General features: G+C 36.1%; 3 protein-coding genes across 3 annotated transcripts; 1 reads left to right on the top strand and 2 right to left on the bottom strand.

Moving 5' to 3' along the window:
• Positions 1 to 254: 254 nt before the first annotated feature.
• Positions 255 to 5,858, bottom strand: alg10 (ALG10 alpha-1,2-mannosyltransferase). Its single transcript, XM_073838460.1, has 3 exons — positions 5,488 to 5,858; positions 5,214 to 5,411; positions 255 to 1,900 (listed from the first exon to the last, which is right to left on the bottom strand). The coding sequence occupies exons 1-3, from the start codon at positions 5,650 to 5,652 to the stop codon at positions 845 to 847; spliced, it is 1,419 nt and encodes a 472-aa protein (XP_073694561.1). The 5' UTR covers positions 5,653 to 5,858; the 3' UTR covers positions 255 to 844.
• A 541-nt stretch (positions 5,859 to 6,399) lies between these two features.
• tprkb (Tp53rk binding protein) lies at positions 6,400 to 7,616 on the top strand. The gene is made up of 4 exons (XM_073838932.1): positions 6,400 to 6,635; positions 7,022 to 7,144; positions 7,222 to 7,398; positions 7,476 to 7,616. The coding sequence occupies exons 1-4, from the start codon at positions 6,495 to 6,497 to the stop codon at positions 7,560 to 7,562; spliced, it is 528 nt and encodes a 175-aa protein (XP_073695033.1). The 5' UTR covers positions 6,400 to 6,494; the 3' UTR covers positions 7,563 to 7,616.
• Positions 7,617 to 8,986: 1,370 nt separating this feature from the next.
• Positions 8,987 to 14,170, bottom strand: srr (serine racemase). Its single transcript, XM_073838908.1, has 7 exons — positions 14,048 to 14,170; positions 12,863 to 13,079; positions 12,596 to 12,777; positions 12,381 to 12,511; positions 10,814 to 10,962; positions 9,700 to 9,789; positions 8,987 to 9,577 (listed from the first exon to the last, which is right to left on the bottom strand). The coding sequence occupies exons 2-7, from the start codon at positions 13,038 to 13,040 to the stop codon at positions 9,336 to 9,338; spliced, it is 972 nt and encodes a 323-aa protein (XP_073695009.1). The 5' UTR covers positions 13,041 to 13,079; positions 14,048 to 14,170; the 3' UTR covers positions 8,987 to 9,335.
• Between the last annotated feature and the right edge of the window lie 221 nt (positions 14,171 to 14,391).

Below are 14,391 nucleotides of genomic sequence, written 5' to 3'. Positions count from 1 at the left end.
CAGGTCAGCACTAAATAAACAATAACATGCATTTTGTATGATCCCTCCTATTTTGATAAAATAATTAACATTTTGCAGATTCTGAAAGGGGGGTGTAAACTTTTGACCTCAACTGATCTCTCTCTTTTCTCAAATCCTCAGTAATTCTAACACTATTAGCATCATAGTAATGCATAATTACATCTTTTGCAGGCTAATAAAACAGTGAAAGTTATAAAGATAATGAACATATTCAGTCACGTTTATGTATCAAAATGAATTTAATATCCCAAACAAAGAATGAGAGGAAAGACAAATAAGATTTTGAGAAACAGACACAAGCCAATTACAATGATAACTTTCAAAATTCAAAAACCTGAAACCTGTTGTCTACCATAAAGAAATAACACAATAATGAAAAATAAAATGAGGAACACAATGAACAACAGCCACCATAATCATTATCTAAATTAAATGACCTCAAACTATTTTTAATACACAAACGTAATGTGAATAACTGAATCTTGTACTTAATATCAGACAAAAACACCACAAAAATCATTTATGATTGGGTCAGTCAGCGGAATGGTCTCATTAAACAGTAACTGCATATACATATATGTATTTTATAATATACAAAGTAAACTAAAGCGAAATCCTTGCTCACACATTTACAAATAACTTAATATCACCAGTGGCTTAAAACAAACAAATTAACATCAATATGGCTCAACAGTATTGCAATGTCGCGGCATCGTATTCTGAAATAAAATATTCTTTTTAATTATTGCTAAATGTGAAAACATCACTCATTTTCCTTTGTGGATAGAAAATGTGAGTATAAGAATTGCGAATCATATTTTTGTCACCACATGAATCTCTGTGTAGCCGTATTGTCCGGCCACTGAAATGTTTTATAGATAAATATGTAAACTGTAGCTGCGTTAACTGTGGTGTAGAGGCCAAACTCAAGAAGCAGTCTGGGTAACGACGGTACAGGGACGTGAACACGGTATAACAGATACGGAAGGATAAAATATCGGAACTCCAGAAGTTTCTGCGGAACAGTGGCTGCCACCAGACAAGTGAAGAAAACCAGAAGCCAAAACAACGACTTAGACTTCAAAGTATCTACAAAGTTCCACGCTGCAAACACATATCCAGGGACTAACAGAAAACGTACAAGGTCATGTCTCTGGAAAATCCTTTTCCACACGTAAAACGGAAAGTGTCTGTTGTCTGCAAGCAGGTATTTGTGAACAAATGTGAATTTCCAGACTAAAAACAGGGAGAACGCCATCAGTACGGCGTAAATTAAAGACTGCTTTCTTAAAGACTGTAGAAACCTCACTACCCTTTGGTAACTCAGTGAGGTTGGAAGAGAAAATATAAGCGTAAACGACAGGAAATAGAAAATCTGAGGAAAGTTCAGACATGCCTCGTGACTACTACGATCTCCAACCACAATTCCGTCATTCAACACAATGAAAGCCGCAAAAACGACAGCTACGCCAATATATGGCCATGTTGACAAGGCCACTGCTTTTATATTGTTGGGCGTTTTGAGGAAGTCCAAGAGGAAACGCATCACTCTCATTGCGCCGTTGATGGTTAGAGGGACCTGAGAGGGTGACTTTTCGTCTCGCTTCTTCGATTCAGTCCGCCAGCTCTCGTCCATTTTTTGAGCCACCACGGTGCCAGCACAGAATGCCACCCAGATGATGTTGGTCTGGCGGAAGAGGATGGCACAGATGCCGAGAAGCGCCGCAGCTTTGTGACATCCGTACAGCGCCATGAGGTACATGAAGAGGGTGAAGAATGTGGAGCCAGCATCAGTGTAATACAGGAACGTGAAGAAGTACAGCACTGGGAACGTGGACAGAGACAGGGCAGAGAGCATTCTACGAGTGGCAGAGCGGGACTAGAGAAAGAGAATGAAATATAACAACATAGTATTACACTTTGCAGTTGATTTGGAGGCATCACTCAACTTAATTCCAAGCTATACAATTATGTTGTTTTGGGTGGTTGCCAGGTGCCTTTGTTGAAACTGTATATTTTCTAAGCAATCGGATATACATTTTGGACATGGTGGACAATAAAATGGCTAAAAATAAAACCCAACACAATGCTAAAAAATGTATATCTAGGCAACCATGTAAGTGCAAGCACCAGTCACAGTTCTAGTTTTACTATGAAATTACTTTGTATTTTTTAATTATTCTGTCCCGTACGGTACTTTTAAAGAAAATAATAGCTAGTTAGAATAGCTAGCTATACATTTTTAGGAATAAATCATAACATTTTAAGAGTGTCAAAGGGTATTTAGAGTTAAATTATGTATTTTGTTATTTATTTTGTCCTAAACATGCACCCCCCTCGGTAATTAATATATAATACATTATGATATTTATATTTGTTTAGAATTTACTGTAACAACTGATTTGGTTATGGTTTAGCATTTTTTTATATAACTTCACATCTCAGAAACCAGTAACGGTTTCTTCAGATAATGCAAAAAAAAAAAAAAAAAAAAGATTTACTATGAATAAATTATTATATTTATAGAAAAGTCTTATGCCCACTAGTGTGATAAAAAGATGAAATAATAATAATAATAATAATAATAATAATAATGAAATAGAAGCTTTAAAATAAAGGAAATGTAACTTTTTATTAGAAATGTAATAAAATCTGCTGTTATTATCGTGATACCAACCATTTTAGAAAACAACTGAGTTTCTCACCAGTGTTTATATTTAGTAAGGGTTATTGTGAATCATAGATTATATACAGTGTCCTCCACTAATATTGGCACCCTTGGTAAATATGAGCAAAGGTGGATGTGAAAATAAATCTGCATAATTTATCCTTTTGATCTTTCATTCGAAAAATTCACAAAAGTCTAACCTGACATTGAAGTAAATCAATAGTAAAATCTCACTATGAAATAAATGTTTTTCTCTGGTTCACGTTGGCCACTATTATCCAAGTACTGCTCACTGCAGAGCCAAATGGCCTCCAGCTCCACCTCTCTTGATGTCCAGCTCCACCTCTGAGTGAACAAATGGGTGGAGTTAAGGTTAGGGATAGGGTAAGGGGTAGGTTTAGGGTGTGGGTTAGGTGTCTATCTCAACCCTTTACCTCCAGCAAGGGGGAGCTGGAGCTCCAGCTCCTCCCATATGGCTCTGCAGCGAGCACCCTCTCCTATTATTGGCACCCAATTATTGCAATGTCAAGATAACAGTTCTGAGTTTTCTCCAACAATGTCTAATGAGTTTGGAGAACACCTGACCAGAGATCAGAGGCCATTCCTTCAAACAGAATCTCTCTATTCCTAGCTTCATGTTGGTGCTTCTTCTCTTCAGTTTCTATACAGGGTTCAGGTCAGGGAACTGGGACGGCCATGGTGGAGGCTTCATTCTGTGCTCAGTGACACCATTTTTGTGTTGATTTTGATGTTTGTTTTGGATCATTGTCATACTGAAAGATGCAACCATGGCCCATTATAAGATTTCTAACAGAGGCCGTCAGGTTTTGATTTGTTAACCGTGGGCATGGGGTACTTTTTTATCCATGTCTGCACCAAAACCATCTGGAGGGTTAGCTGCCAAAAAGCTCATTTTTAGTTTCATCTAACCATAGAAGCCAGTCCTGTTTGAAGTTTCAATCATGTCTGCCAATTGAAAATACTGGACTTTGTTTTTGGGTGAGCCAGGAGGATTTTTTCTTGAAACCCTCTGGAACAACATGTGGTGATGTAGGGGCTGTTTGATCATTTTATTTTATGCTTTCTGACCCCAAGACTCAACAATTATCTGCAATTCTCCAACTGTGATCCTTGGAGAGTCTTTGGCCACTCAAACTCTCCTCCTTATCATGCATTAGGATGATATAGACACAGGTCCTCTTCTAGGCAGATTTGTAACATGATTTGAACTTCTTAATATTGCCCTGATGGTGGGAATGGGGATTTTCAATGCTTTAGCTCTTTTCTTACAGCCACTTTCTATTTTGGGAAGCTCAACAAACTTGTTCTGCACATCAGAACTACAATCTTTGGTTTTACTTCTTGTGATGGATGATTAAGGGAATTTGGCTTTTGTGTTCCTCATCTTTACAATCCTGTGGAACAGAATGTCATGACTGGACAATTTTATACTCCTAGCCACCCTTTGGTGCAAAAACAATTGCAAAATTAATGGGAATATACTTTAGAGATATTTTACTTAGACTAATTTTTTAGGGGTGCCAATAATTGCGGCCAACATGAACTAGAGAAAAAACATTTATTTCATAATGAGATATCCCCCCCCATTTTCCATTGTTTTACTTCAATGAATGGTTAGAATTTTGTGAACTTTTCGAATGAAAGATCTAAAGGATAAACAATGCAGATTTATTTTCACAGTCACCTTTGCTCATATTTACTAAGGGTGCCAATATTAGTGGAGGGCACTGTATATACATACATATATATATATATATAGTTTTTGGACAGTTTGAATTTTAATGATTATTTATGATTTTAATGATAATTTAAAGAAGTCTATTCTGATCACCCTGCCCTGCATTTATTTGATCCAAAGTATAGCAATTTTGAAATATTGTTTACTATTAAAATAACTTATTTTCATTTGAATATATTTTAATTAATTCCTGTGATTTCAAAGCTTCAACAAGTCTGCTCAATAAACATTTATGATTATTATTATTATTATTATGTTGAAAACAGCTGAGTAGATTTTTTTCAGGTTTCTTTGATAAATAGAAAGTTCATAAGAACAGCATTTGTCTGAAATAGAAATCTTTTGTAACATTATAAATGTCTTTATCATCACAAACTTGCTAAATAAAAATACTAATTTCTATAATTCCTTTCCCCTTCCTTTCCTGACTCCAAGCTTTTGAATGGCATAGTGTATAATGTTGCAAAAGCTTCTTATTTCAGATAAATGCTGATCTTTGGATCTTTCTTCATCATATTAGAATGCTTTCTGAAGAATCATGTGACACTGAAGACTGGAGTAAAGATGCTGAAAATTCAGCTTTGATCACAGGAATAAATTACATTTTAAAATATATCGAAACAGAAAGCAGTTATTTTAAACAGTAAAAAATATTTCAAAACCGTAGTGTTTTTGCTTTACTTTGGTGAGCAGAATGGAAGAATCACCATCAAATATACATTTAAAAAAAAGAAAAAGAAAAAGTAAATTAGGAGAATCAGACACCTTATCTTTCATGTGAAGTCTGCAGATGATCAGATAGATTATGTAGAGATTCCCACTGTTAAAGAGCAGATTGATGAATCTCAGCATGGCAGTAGAGCAGACCACACTGCCCTTCAGATCCGCCAGCCACACCACAGGCTTGATCAGACCCACTGATGCCAGATACAACCCAGGAAGAGTGGTGATCATTGGATCCCACTGTGGAAATGGAAACATGAGCATTAATGACCAAAAACATAACACACCGAGAAACAACCATTATTAACAATCATACCTCATTAAACTTCCCCTCACAGTACTTCTGGGCTTGTGGAACATGGAATATCTCATCCATGTACGGATCTCTCTGTTCCCGTGTGATTTTGGAGAACAGGAGGCAGGATATGAGAAAGTTAACGCTGCACAGCGCTGTGAAGATATAAAGCTCAAATCTCTCCATCCTTATTCAAAGAAACACAAAAACACGCGATCTTTGATAACACACTTATGGAAATGAATGATCTATGAGGATGATTAAGATAGTATGCGAAGCATTCATTCCTTGCAATCGACCTTCCTCCAGAGTGTCAAAAATGTGCGAAAATGCGCATAAATCGCATTTTTAAGTTTTGATTTTTGACAGATTACTGGTGCGTTACTATACTAAAGTCCGTATCGAAACCGGAAGCGTGAACAATCAGTTCCACCCTGACTATTAAAATAATAATAAATCTGTTTTAAGTAACAATAGTTTAAATAAGTACATCACATATACTGTGGTATGTCTCTTACTAAATTATTTATTTTTTAAAAACCATAATGATTTCTTCTCAAGGAAAAATAATTGTTTAAATACATCACGCTAAAAGATTAGTGCCTGGCACACAAATCCGCCTCTGCAATTTTAATAAAATGGAATTAAAAATAAATAAATAAATAAATAAACAACAAGCGATATGCCCATGTAAACGTCGATCATAGCTAGTCGACCAATTAGAAACGACTTCTAAGCCAATATGCCCCGCCCATTTCGACTACTCTCGCATTCTAACCTAGTTTTTTTTTTATTATTATTACTATTGCTCTGTAGTTGTCACATACGTTATAAACTAAAACTTGACTGTGTGTTATTTGATTTAGAGGTTTGTAATAAATTTAATACCACCTAAATTTGCCAAATCGGAACAGTCGCATCAGCAAATGACGGTGTCACATTATTATTGTTCCCTCTGTGGACACACTGGGAACCGCATGCTGACTAGATAGAGTTAATGCTGTGCTGAAGACTTTAACATATTAATAATGCATCTTACGCAAGACTTAGAACTGTTTCCTGAATACACAGTGACTCAACTGCTCTTCAAAGATCTAAAAAATGCGACGGAGTTGAGAAAAATGGCAGTGAATGGAGAAATAAAAGGCGCCTTGATCAATCCTTCAATGGTAAGAGCGCGTAACACTTGTCAAATTATGTACAAAGTCATTGATGGCTAACTGTCATATACTTTATATACAGAAATTCAACATCCATAAATCACGTCCATGGTAATACCCTGCTTTGGATGGCAATACTGTTTGTAAACATGTGCAAATATATACACACGCACTACATGTCAAAGGTTATAAATAATTACGTATATAAATGTATTTGAAAAGAGTCTCTTATACTTACCAATGCTTTATATGATAAACAATACCATAGCAACAGTAATAGTATGTAACATTAATGCAATTTAAAATAGCTAGTTTTCTAATTTAAAAGTAGTGTTGATAAAGCTGAATTGTCACATATTTCCCATATATGTACTAATGTCATGTTCTCTATAAAGGTTGTGGATGCATTCCAGATCCTGGTGGCAGCAAATAAAGCTGTTCACCTTCATAAAAATGGAAAAATGAAAACCCGGAGCCTTTACTCGGAAATCATTTTCAATCTTTCGCCCACAAACAACGTAAGTGATATTTGAGTACAGGAACACTAACTTTTTGTTTACAGTGTGCAGTTTTAACAAAGTTTAATGTTTGGCAGATATCGGAAGCATTCAAACGGTTTGGGATCTCAGACAATGACAGTGCAGTTCACATCGTGTTAGTACACAATAAAGATGAGCCCCTCAACATCGATGAAATCATCTCAAAAGTGGACGGACAACAGATTGCGGTTGACCGAGTGTCTGAATTGACTGATGTCGCCAAGATTAAAAAGGTATGTCTGTTTTTACACGATTTAGCGTTCGTTGTTTATTGCATTTGTTTGAAAGGTACATCTGTGTCTCATTACAGCTCTACAAAGTCGCACCACAGGAGGAAAAGTGTGGCAGCCTTTTGGATGCTGTTGTTTGCAGGATGGCCACTAAAGATGTCGTATAACTGATCTATACGTTGATGTATTTATATTTTAAATAAACCCACACTGTATTTCTACTTTTCAGATTTCCTCTTGTGACACATTGTTAACATTCTTTAATACAGATGTTAGTGAGCAGTTATTTGGAGATTGAGATGATGCATCCATTTTGAAAGCCTCATCAAAAACGTGGACATTCAAATCCTATTTGATCACTTGCAATTAATAGTGCAGAGAGTCTGCCTGAAAAGATCTGATTTGAGAAAAATCTGCAGTCTGAACAAAGTCTACACAGTGGCCAAAGTCACTTTTTGTCTTGAAGGTTTGAATAGGTTGAAAAATCGTCTATATCAGGGTTCTTCAAATCTTACCCTGGAGGTCGAATGCGCTGCAGAGTTTAGCTCCAACCCTGATCAAACTCACCTACCTGTGATTCTCTAATGATCCTGAAGACCTTGATTAGCATTCTCAGGTGTGTTTGATTAGGGTTAGAGCTAAACTCTGCAGTGCATTGGACCTCCAGGGTAAGATTTGAGGATCCCTGGTCTATATCATACCTCCGATATGAGAAATATGCAACAAGATACTTTAGTTAATTTTAATCATTACAAATGTTGAAAAGAAATCAGTTTGTCCTTGTAAGTTTGATTAAAATGTGTATAATGAAACGGGTTGCTGTACAGCACTTTAGAACATCTATTAAATTATTTATATTAATACAGTTGAAGTCAAACGTTTACATACACCTTGCAGAATCTGCAAAATGTTAATTATTTTAGCAAAATAAGAGGGATCATACAAAACCCATGTTATTTTATTTAGTACTGACCTGAATAAGATATTTCACATAAAAGATGTTTACATATAGCCCACAAAAGAAAATGATCCACAGCTGTTTTTTTTTTTTGTTTAGTGATAGTTGTTCATGAGTCCCTTATTTGCCCTGAACAGTTAAACTGCCTGCTGTTCTTTAGAAAAATCCTTCAGGTTCTACAAATGATTTGGTTTTTCAGCATTTATGTGTATTTGAACCCTTTTCTAATAATGACTGTGACTTTGAGATCCATTTTTCACAACGAGGACAACCGAGGGACTCATATGCAACTGTTACAGAAGGTTCAAACGCTCACTGATGCTTCAGAAGGAAACACAATGCATTATAAGCTGGGGGGTGAAAACTTTTGAACAGAATGAAGATATGTAAATTTTTCTTATTTTGCCTAAATATCATACTTTTTTCATTTAGTACTGCCTTTCAGAAGCTACAGAAGATGTTTCCCAGAAGACAATAAGTTGAATTTACCCTGAAAAGTTTTCACCCCCCATTCTGCAAGGTGTGCAAACTTTTGACCTCAACTGTATGTTAGTTACCTATGAGTTTAGAGAACAAACACCAAAATCTGCATATTACTTTATTCTGTTGAGTGGTGCAGATAAAGGAGCAGGGATGTAGAGATGTTTCATAACTTTATTTATTCACAGTATTTTCATATCCATACATTATTGTCATTTTAGTGTTTTGCACTTAAAAGATGGATGCAATTTATCATAAAAACCAAAGATTTCGACTAAATAGATATACTTTTAAAAATGTAGTTGTTATCCCAAACACAAATCTGCCATTATTTAGTCACTCTCATTTTCTTTCTTCTGTGGAACACAAAAGAAGATTTTCTGTAGAAGTTTATGCTATTCTTCTCCTTACAATGATTTTATGCATCTTGACAGCCCATATATGTTTGAACTGTATAGAAAGACTTTCATTATTTATTTTTGAAATTTACTAACTCTTTAACTTAGTCAGGAAAGTTGCTAAGCTCATCTTTGCCAATGTTTCCTCCACTGAGGATGACCACCACGTTCTTGCCATTGATATCTGGTATTTTGTCATTCGTGATGGCAGCGAACGCCGCAGTACCTGAAGGTTCAACCACGAGTCCAGCCTTATAAAGTGTGGAAACTGCAGATTTGATCTCCTCATCGGTCACCAGCACAATGTTCTCAACATACTTCTGACACAGTTCATACGGCAAAGAACCTGAGGATGAATCCCAATATACAAGTTTCAAAAAATCCCAAATACAAATCCTTAATCTGAAATAACGCAAAGTTATAATAATGAACACTTCCTTAAAGTTTTATTCAAAACAGAATTCATACCTGCAAATGGTGGCGCTAGCCCTGATGCAATGCTTTTAGCATCCATACCAACAGGCTTCTTCTCAACGAAGCTCTTGTACATTGTACATGCTGTTGAAAATCAAGAGGGTTTATTTATTAGGGTTGATTATTAAACTGGATGGACAAAAAAGTATGAGAGAATAATAAAAATATCTTAATTTGTGTTTTTATGATGAATTTAAGTATCATAGGTTTGGAACAACACAAGGCTAAAATGGAGTTCAAATATGCTTTCACTGTCTTTTTTAAATTATTTGTCTGCACATTCTGTTCAACCACGTTATGCTGTAAAATCTTAAAAATTATAATTGATCTGACATCATAATTAAGGGAGTGACACCTTACAAAATAACTGCTTGGTTTATACAAATACATTTTAACTACAGTCTTTTATAGTGCAATTATATCGGCTTTGTCAAACTCATTATTTCCTATTACGTATTTTGTTCCTGGCATAAATCACAAGACAAAGTAAAGTGTGATGAAAGTTTAATTATGCTTTTCTTAATTCTGTTAATATGATTGCTTGAAGGTCTAGTGTTTTTTGTTTAGTGATAGTTGTTCATCAGTCACTTATTTGCCCTGAACAGTTAAACTGCCCGCTGTTCAATAGAAAAATCCTTCAGGTCCTACAAATTATTTGGTTTTTCAGCATTTATGTGTATTTGAACCCTTTTCTAACATTGACTGTATGATTTGAGATCCATCTTTTCACACTGAGGACAACTGAGGGACTCATATGCAACTGTTACAGAAGGTTCAAACGCTTACTAATGCTTCAGAAGGAAACACAATGCATTATAAGCTGGGGGTGAAAACTTTTGAACAGAATATCATACTTTTTTCATTTTGTACTGCCTTTCAGAAGCTACAGAAGATGTTTCCCAGAAGACATATAAGTTAAATTTACCCTGATTTTAAAATATGATCCTTGAAGGTCTACAACTAATGTTAACAAATGAGGCCGCACTGTAAAGTGCGACTACCTTTTTAAATCAGACAATTACGTTTCAATGCAAAAAATGGTATCATTTCTCAAGCATGACTCAACACTATCAAACATCATCGTAAAAAAGATCATTTTAATTATCACCTCCTTCTGGTTCCACTCCGTAGATCTTTGTGTTCTCACAACCAGACAGTTTAATGGCAGCTGCCACACCAGCAAGTAGCCCTCCTCCACCACAGCAAACAACCACAACATCTGGATAGGGTACAACCTCCAGGATCTCAAAACCTATGCTACCATTTCAAAAGACACTGGTATGAGTGAAACAATACAACATTATTTCATTATTGATGCATGTGTTCAACTTATCATGCATTTCAAAAGGTAATATGTACCTTGAAAGGGACAGTTCACCCAAAAATTAACATTCTGTCATTAATTACTCACCCTCATGTCGTTCCAAACCCATAAGACCTTCATTCATTTACAAATTATGATATTTTTGAGGAAATCAGAGAACTTTCCCAACGCAACCACCACGCTCAAGGCCCAGAAAGGTAGTAAGGACATTGTTAAGTATTCAATGTACATCAGTGGGTCAACCGTAATTTTATAACGCTATGAGAATACTTTTTGTGCACAAAGAAAACAAAAATATTGACTTTATTAAACAATTTCTTCTCTTCTGTGTCATTTTCCGACACACGTTCATGTGAGTACCACAATGTTTTGACACAGAACCTGGAGAGCCTCTCGTGAACCTTTCGCGTAGAGAAGAAATCGCTGAATAAAGTCATTATTTTTGTTTTCTTTGCACATAGGAAGTTTTCTCGTAGCTTCATAAAATTATCTGAGTACTAAAATAATCTGAGAACTTTCTAACCCTACATAGACCGCAATGCAACCACCATGTTCAAGGCCCAGTAAGGTAGTAAGGACATTGTTAAAATAGTCAATGTTACATCAGTGGTTCAACCGTGAAAATAAAATATTGACTTTATTCAACAATTTCTTCTCTTCCATGTCATTCCCCGACATGCGTTCATGTGAGTACCACAACGTTTTGACGTAGAACCTGGAGAACCTCTCATGAACTTCTCGTGTAGAGAAGAAATTGTTGAATAAAGTCGTGATTTTTGTTTTCTTTGCGCATAGAAGTATTCTCGTAGCTTCTTTAAATTTGAACAACTGATGTCACATGGATTATTTTAACGATATACTAAGTACCTTTCTAGGCCTTGAACATATCAGTTCCATTGCTGTCTATGCAGGGTCAGAAAGTTCTCGGATTTCATCAAAAATATCTTAACTTGTGTTCAGAAGATGAAGAAAAGTCTTACAGATTTGGAACGACATGAGGGTGAGTAAATATGTTATAATTAAGGTAGGAAGTGATCATTTCATGCTTTGGGTGAGCTATCCCAGACATGTCCATGCTGAAAAAAACAGCATATGCTGGTTAGGTATGTTTTGGTGCTGGGATGCTGGTTTTAGCTGGTTTATGCTGGTCCTTTGCTGGTTAATGCTGGTTCTTTGCTGGTGGTCATGTTGCTGGTCAAGGACCAGCATAAACCAGCAAAGGACCAGCATTAACCAGCAAAGGACCAGCATAAACCAGCAAAGGACCAGCATAAACCAGCTAAAACCAGCATCCCTGCACCAAAACATACCTAACCAGCATATGCTGTTTTTTTCAGCAGGGGTTCCTAACCTTGCATGTCCAGCGATAAGATCCAGATCATCATAGGAATGTAGGAAAGTCATGCTGTCCTCTTGAACACTTCGGTTAACAACATCCATCAGATGAGTAGTTGGGACTCTTTCAACCTCAACTCCCAAACTCTACAAATGTTTGACACATTGTCACAATGAAATATATGTAACTGCATTAGCAAAAAGTGTATAGGCTTAATGAGAGTGTCATACTTGTATTAAAATAGATCTGGAGATGGGGGCGGTTTCTGGCATCACCACTTTGCCTTTGGATCCATAGTGCTTACATGCATATGCAAAAGACTTTCCATAATTCCCAGCAGACATGGTCACAAAATGGCTGCCTTTGAGTCTCCGGGCAAACTGGTTTGCAACACCTCTTATTTTAAATGAACCTGGTGGTATAAGAAAGAAAACAAATCATGATATGCTTGCACATTGCGGTCATAACCAAAGCAAACTGAATAAACACTAACTAACCGGTTCTCTGCATGTTCTCCAGTTTGATGTGAATATTGCAGGAGGTGTTGAGTGGCAGTGTGGTTTGACTCCATGGGATCATTGGTGTGTTGATCACATCCAGCGGACTGCATCTGACAGTCTCACAAGCCTTTTTGAGCATCTGTATAGTTATGTTGTCTGCTGAATCATCTTCCATGGTTCTTGGCTGATCAGTGTAACTTCGTTAGATGTATAGCTAAAAAAAACAATAAATACATACATTTAAAGGAACACTCCACTTTTTTGGAAATAGGCTCATTTTCCAACTCCCCCCGAGTTAATAAGTTGAGTTTTACCGTTTTGAAATTCATTCAGCCGTTTTCCTGTTCTGGCGATATCACTTTTACCATAGCTTAGCATAGATCATTGAACCGAAGCAGGCGGAGTAATATCATGCAGCGCCTGAAATTAGTTCCCAGTTAGGTTAGCATTTGCACATGTGCTGCGTGATATTACTGCGCCTGCTTCGGCCATGTTACGGCAGCAAAATTCCTTGACTATTACGTCGGAATGGAAGTGCAGTTCCTAATCTTATCGGCCTAGAAAATTGAAGCTTTACATTTTCCGCGGGTATTAGTACACAACTTAACTACAGAAGAGTCAAGTTTTAAATAGAACAAATATGGAAACTCGTTGGTCATTTTTTAACGTGATGCTATTGGTCTCATAGGATTCAATGATCAATGCTAAGCTATGCTAAAAGTGATATCGCCAGAATAGGAGAACTGCTGAATTGATTTCAAAACGGTAAAACTCAACTTATTAACTCGGGGGGAGTTGGAGAATGAGCCTATCCCCCAAAAAAGTGGAGTGTTCCTTTAAAATGATAAAAGTTGTAATTAAATATATTTATAGTATAATTGGTTTATACTTCATTATTTTTCGTTATATTGTGGATTACTGATTTTATTAACAGATTTGTTAAATGAAATAGTTTGAACATAGCAGAGATTTAGATTAGATTGTTCTTCCATATGTTATTGAAAATAGAAATAAACAAATCCGACTATAGAAAATTGAGGTTTTCAGAAACAAATGGCGGCAAATAATTGTTTGTTTTGGTATATCCCAACCATAAAATGTATAAATAACAACCCGAAAGTTTTCAGTTAAACTGCATATGGTTGCACTATACTGCTGTTCTGTATGATAGAAGGCTTTTACCGTAAAACCGAAAGTGCAATCCAAAAATATAATGCTGGATTGTATAAAGCTGCTTGAATTTCCAAATTAAGCAATCTAATTTATGGTTATCACGACTAAAGCAACGGTGAAAGACCAGTTGATGAATATGAAACAATTATTGGGTGGACAGTATCAGTCCACATAAGGCAATTAGGCACAAACCCGTTTATTCCTGTAGGGGGAGCTCGATGGCTCAGAATAAGTTCATATATGTGACCCTGGACCACAAAGCAAGCCAGTCATAAAGGGTCAAATTTAGGATTTGGGGTTGTTAGAATAGGACAATATTTGGTCGAGATCTGGAATCTGGAATCTGAGGGAGC

This window comes from Garra rufa, chromosome 4 (genome assembly GCF_049309525.1).
Source record: "Garra rufa chromosome 4, GarRuf1.0, whole genome shotgun sequence".
NCBI classification, from domain to species: Eukaryota; Metazoa; Chordata; class Actinopteri; order Cypriniformes; family Cyprinidae; genus Garra; species Garra rufa.
The sequence above is the reverse complement of the archived record's forward strand: the minus strand, read 5'-3'. Positions and strand labels throughout refer to the sequence as shown.